At 50.5% G+C, this 3,672-nt stretch overlaps 1 protein-coding gene across 1 annotated transcript in view; it reads left to right on the top strand.

The window, feature by feature from the left end:
• The window catches only part of LOC311309179 (signal-induced proliferation-associated 1-like protein 1), a gene marked incomplete at both ends in the record, with an annotated part of 24,761 nt that overhangs the window by 10,987 nt on the left and 10,102 nt on the right, over positions 1–3,672 (top strand). The window contains 6 exon segments of the mRNA XM_084438358.1: positions 6–34; positions 36–152; positions 1,321–1,509; positions 1,839–1,930; positions 2,174–2,256; positions 3,250–3,650. Of these exon segments, the coding sequence (XP_084294484.1) occupies positions 6–34; positions 36–152; positions 1,321–1,509; positions 1,839–1,930; positions 2,174–2,256; positions 3,250–3,650 (911 nt within the window).

The raw sequence follows: 3,672 nt of genomic DNA, 5'->3' as shown, positions 1-3,672 counted from the left end.
CCAAGTGGCCGCGCACCTCGTCCAGCCCCCAGACGCGCCCGGGGGGGCCTGGGGGGAACTCTGATCAAGGCGCCGGCGTCGGACTACGGTGACCGGGCGTCCGCTATCCCCCGCAGCGTGTCCAGCGACGGACGGCCTCTCAACCCCAAACGGTGAGGCCCGCCGCCGCCACCGCCACCACGTCTGTTGAACGTACTTTTGCTGACGTGCGGCGTCCGTTCGTCTGAGGCTTTTCTGGCTTTTCACCTCGGTGTGTAGAAGCAGGAAGAGTTGACCTTATTTGGGAGAAAATATGTACGGTAGTCAATGGCGATAAACAAATAAATTCTTGATCCCGTTTGAATTGTTCCATGACCATCCACGTTTGTCAATTTACAACATAATTTTGGAAGTCAAGAAAGTTGCAGTTTGTCATAATATTGTAAAGCAGTGGAATGAGTTTACAATTATTGAAAGAGGTTAAATTAGTCTGGCCATGTTGAGAGCTGCAGGAATGTGAAAGGAGAGTTAGTCAGCTCTGTCAGAGCAGGCATGCGAGATCAGCTTTACAACGTTTTGGTGAGTGTTAAATGAGTGTAATGTCTTCTAGCTTACAGTATACTAGCTAACTCGCGAGTTAACCGAGATGAGTAAAATTTGTTTTGAATTGACAAACACGTGATGGTCATGGCACAATCGGGATCAAGACATTATTTTTCTCACGTCGTTCACTACCATTCAGATTTTCTTCTGATTTAAGGTCCCATTGAGGTTTTATTTTCCTGCTTCTGCTTATACGCACTCTATAGAACAAAAAACCTCTTCTGCTTATAGACACTCTATAGAACAAAAACCTCTTCTGCTTATAGACACTATAGAACAAAACCCTCTTCTGCTTATAGACACTATAGAACAAAAACCTCTTCTGCTTATAGGCACTCTATAGAACAAAAACCTCTTCTGCTTATAGGCACTCTATAGAACAAAAACCTCTTCTGCTTATAGGCACTATAGAACAAAAAACCTCTTCTGCTTATAGGCACTCTATAGAACAAAAACCTCTTCTGCTTATAGACACTATAGAACAAAAACCTCTTCTGCTTATAGACACTCTATAGAACAAAACCCTCTTCTGCTTATAGGCACTATAGAACAAAAAACCTCTTCTGCTTATAGGCACTCTATAGAACAAAAACCTCTTCTGCTTATAGACACTATATAGAACAAAAACCTCTTCTGCTTATAGACACTATAGAACAAAAACCTCTTCTGCTTATAGACACTCTATAGAACAAAAACCTCATCGACCACTCCTGTCCCACCCCCCCCCCCCCCCCTCAGGTACTCCCCGGGGTCGGAGAACTACGCCCTGGCCTGCTCCATCGTCATGGGCCGCTCCCCTCACAACCGGAACTCCCCCAACAGCCTCTCCTACACCGACACCATGGGCTCGGCCGGCTCGGGGGGGTCCGGGGGGTCCGGGGGCACGCTGGGGTCCGGACACTGGAAACAGAGGTCCATGCCCGACGGGTGAGCGCCTCACTCACAGACGGGGTCAAACGCTGACCGGGATTGGTCCAACACACACAAAAAAAAGCAAAATGGCTGTCTGGTTGTAATGCAGCCATTCAATACTAGGATGAGAACAAGTTTTTTTAATACAGTTATTGACACTGTTTTTAATACAGTTATTGACACTGTTTTTTAATACAGTTATTGACACTATGTTTTTTATACAGTTATTGACACTATGTTTTTAATACAGTTATTGACACTATGTTTTTAATACAGTGATGGACACATGGTGTTTATTTATCCAGTGACTGAAGAGCTGATGCCCTCTCCTATCCCTCCGCCAGGTTTAACAACAACAACCGCCATTCCCCCCTGTCAGCGGACCGCCTGGTGCTCGGGGAGGGGACCAACGGGACCAAGCCTTCCCCCGGCCCTGGTTCTGGTTCTGGTTCTGGTTCTGGTTCTGGTTCTGGTTCTGGGTGGCCCAGAGTGGGGGAGGGGGAGGGGCCCAGCAGGGGTGCTACCAGAGCTACAGCAGGTAAGAGGACCTGACAGGTCTGTGGAAACTCTTAAGGTCGCGCTCGTCACCGATAGCCGTGACCTGCGTGACCCGTAGAGGAAAGGACTACAGTAAAAGGACTACAGTACCCATGCGTCCCGATGTGTTCTCCGTGTGCAGAACCTCCCGTCTCGAAGGTGCCAGTGGCCCGCCTGCAGCAGCAGGAGCAGAGTGGACACCAGTCCCCCAACAAGAACATCAAGGTGAGAGAGACAGAGGCAGAATGGACCATTTTAGGACAAATGGTTTCTCAGTGACCCCAGTCAAGCGTTTACTTGTTTGTTTCATTTTGGGGGGGGGGGGTTACAGCTAACTTACCTGTATTGTAATGGTGCGTTCCATTTGTCTGGGCAGTGGGGAGGTGGGAGAGATGGAGAACAACGTCACCCCTGAGGTAACGATATTACAGGAGACGCCAACAACAACAGCTCGGAACAAAGATGGACGTCTGCTAGCTTCATTTGCCAAACCAGTTGATCAGAACACAATCAATCAATCAATCAATCAATCAAAGCTTTATTTGTATAGCGCATTTCATACCCAGAGGCAACACAATGCGCTTTACAGAGAACAAGGGAGGTGGGCATACGACCCACTCTCTACATATTCCAGAGGGAAGCAGAAAAACAGTAATCACCCGGGGGCCAGATAAGTGAGCTGTAAAAATTCTTCCCTGACCCCTCTCAACAAGGCGATCGAGCAAGCTCCAGGAGTATGTTTGTCTACCAGCTAAGAACATTTATAAAGCAATAAATTACATTAAATTACATTTTCAGAGTAATTTTATGTAATTTATTGCTTTATAAATGTTCTTAGCTGGTTGCGGATTTTGCGCGTACAAAAGAGGTTGTGAACATGTCCTCAGATAACAGTTGGGGAACACCGTGTACGACTGATTTATGGAGACACAAATGAGACAGAAATGCTAATAAAACTATTATTTAAGTTTCACTTAGGTTACACAGCGAGCTGCCATCTCGTTCACGACGTCCAGAGCTAACTGGGGGGGAGGGAAAAGTGGTACGAATTCACGAGTGGAGAAAATGAGTGGAGAGTGGCGTTCCGGTTAAAACTGCGAGTCGTATCTCGCGAATCACAACCTCACGAGCCAAATGGAAGACGGCGTGAGGCGATCTTCTACGCCTGTTGCGGTCGTCAGAAAAGCAGGAAGTTGACGCGTGCCTCCGTCTCTGCAGGTGGACGCCCCCTACTCGTCCAGCCAATCGAGCAGCAACACACTGTCCAGCAACGCCTCCAGCTCCGCCCACAGCGACGAGAAGTGGTACGAGATCGGCGCCCGGACGGCGGCGGCGGCGCGGCCCGACTCGGAGCTGAACGGCTACCTGCAGGCGGCGTCCGCCGACAGCGGCATCGACACCGCCGTCTCCTACGGCCCCGCCCACGGCGCCGCGCCGTCCTCGGGGGGCTCGAGGGGCAAGGACAAGACCCCCTCCCTCTGGCAGGAGGCCCCCGCGCCCCCTGACTCCTCCCCCGGCCCCCCGGGGAGCGGCGACGCCCCGGCCAAGAGTCCGCCCGGCTTCCCCCCGGCGCCCGACAGCGGCTCGTACACGCTCAGCGACACGGCGTCCCACTCCAGGTGCGTGTGTCTCTCTCCGGAA

This window comes from Borostomias antarcticus (assembly GCF_949987555.1).
Source record: "Borostomias antarcticus genome assembly, chromosome: 5".
NCBI classification, from domain to species: Eukaryota; Metazoa; Chordata; class Actinopteri; order Stomiiformes; family Stomiidae; genus Borostomias; species Borostomias antarcticus.
Note: the sequence above shows the minus strand (reverse complement) of the source record. Positions and strands in the feature narration are given on the sequence as shown.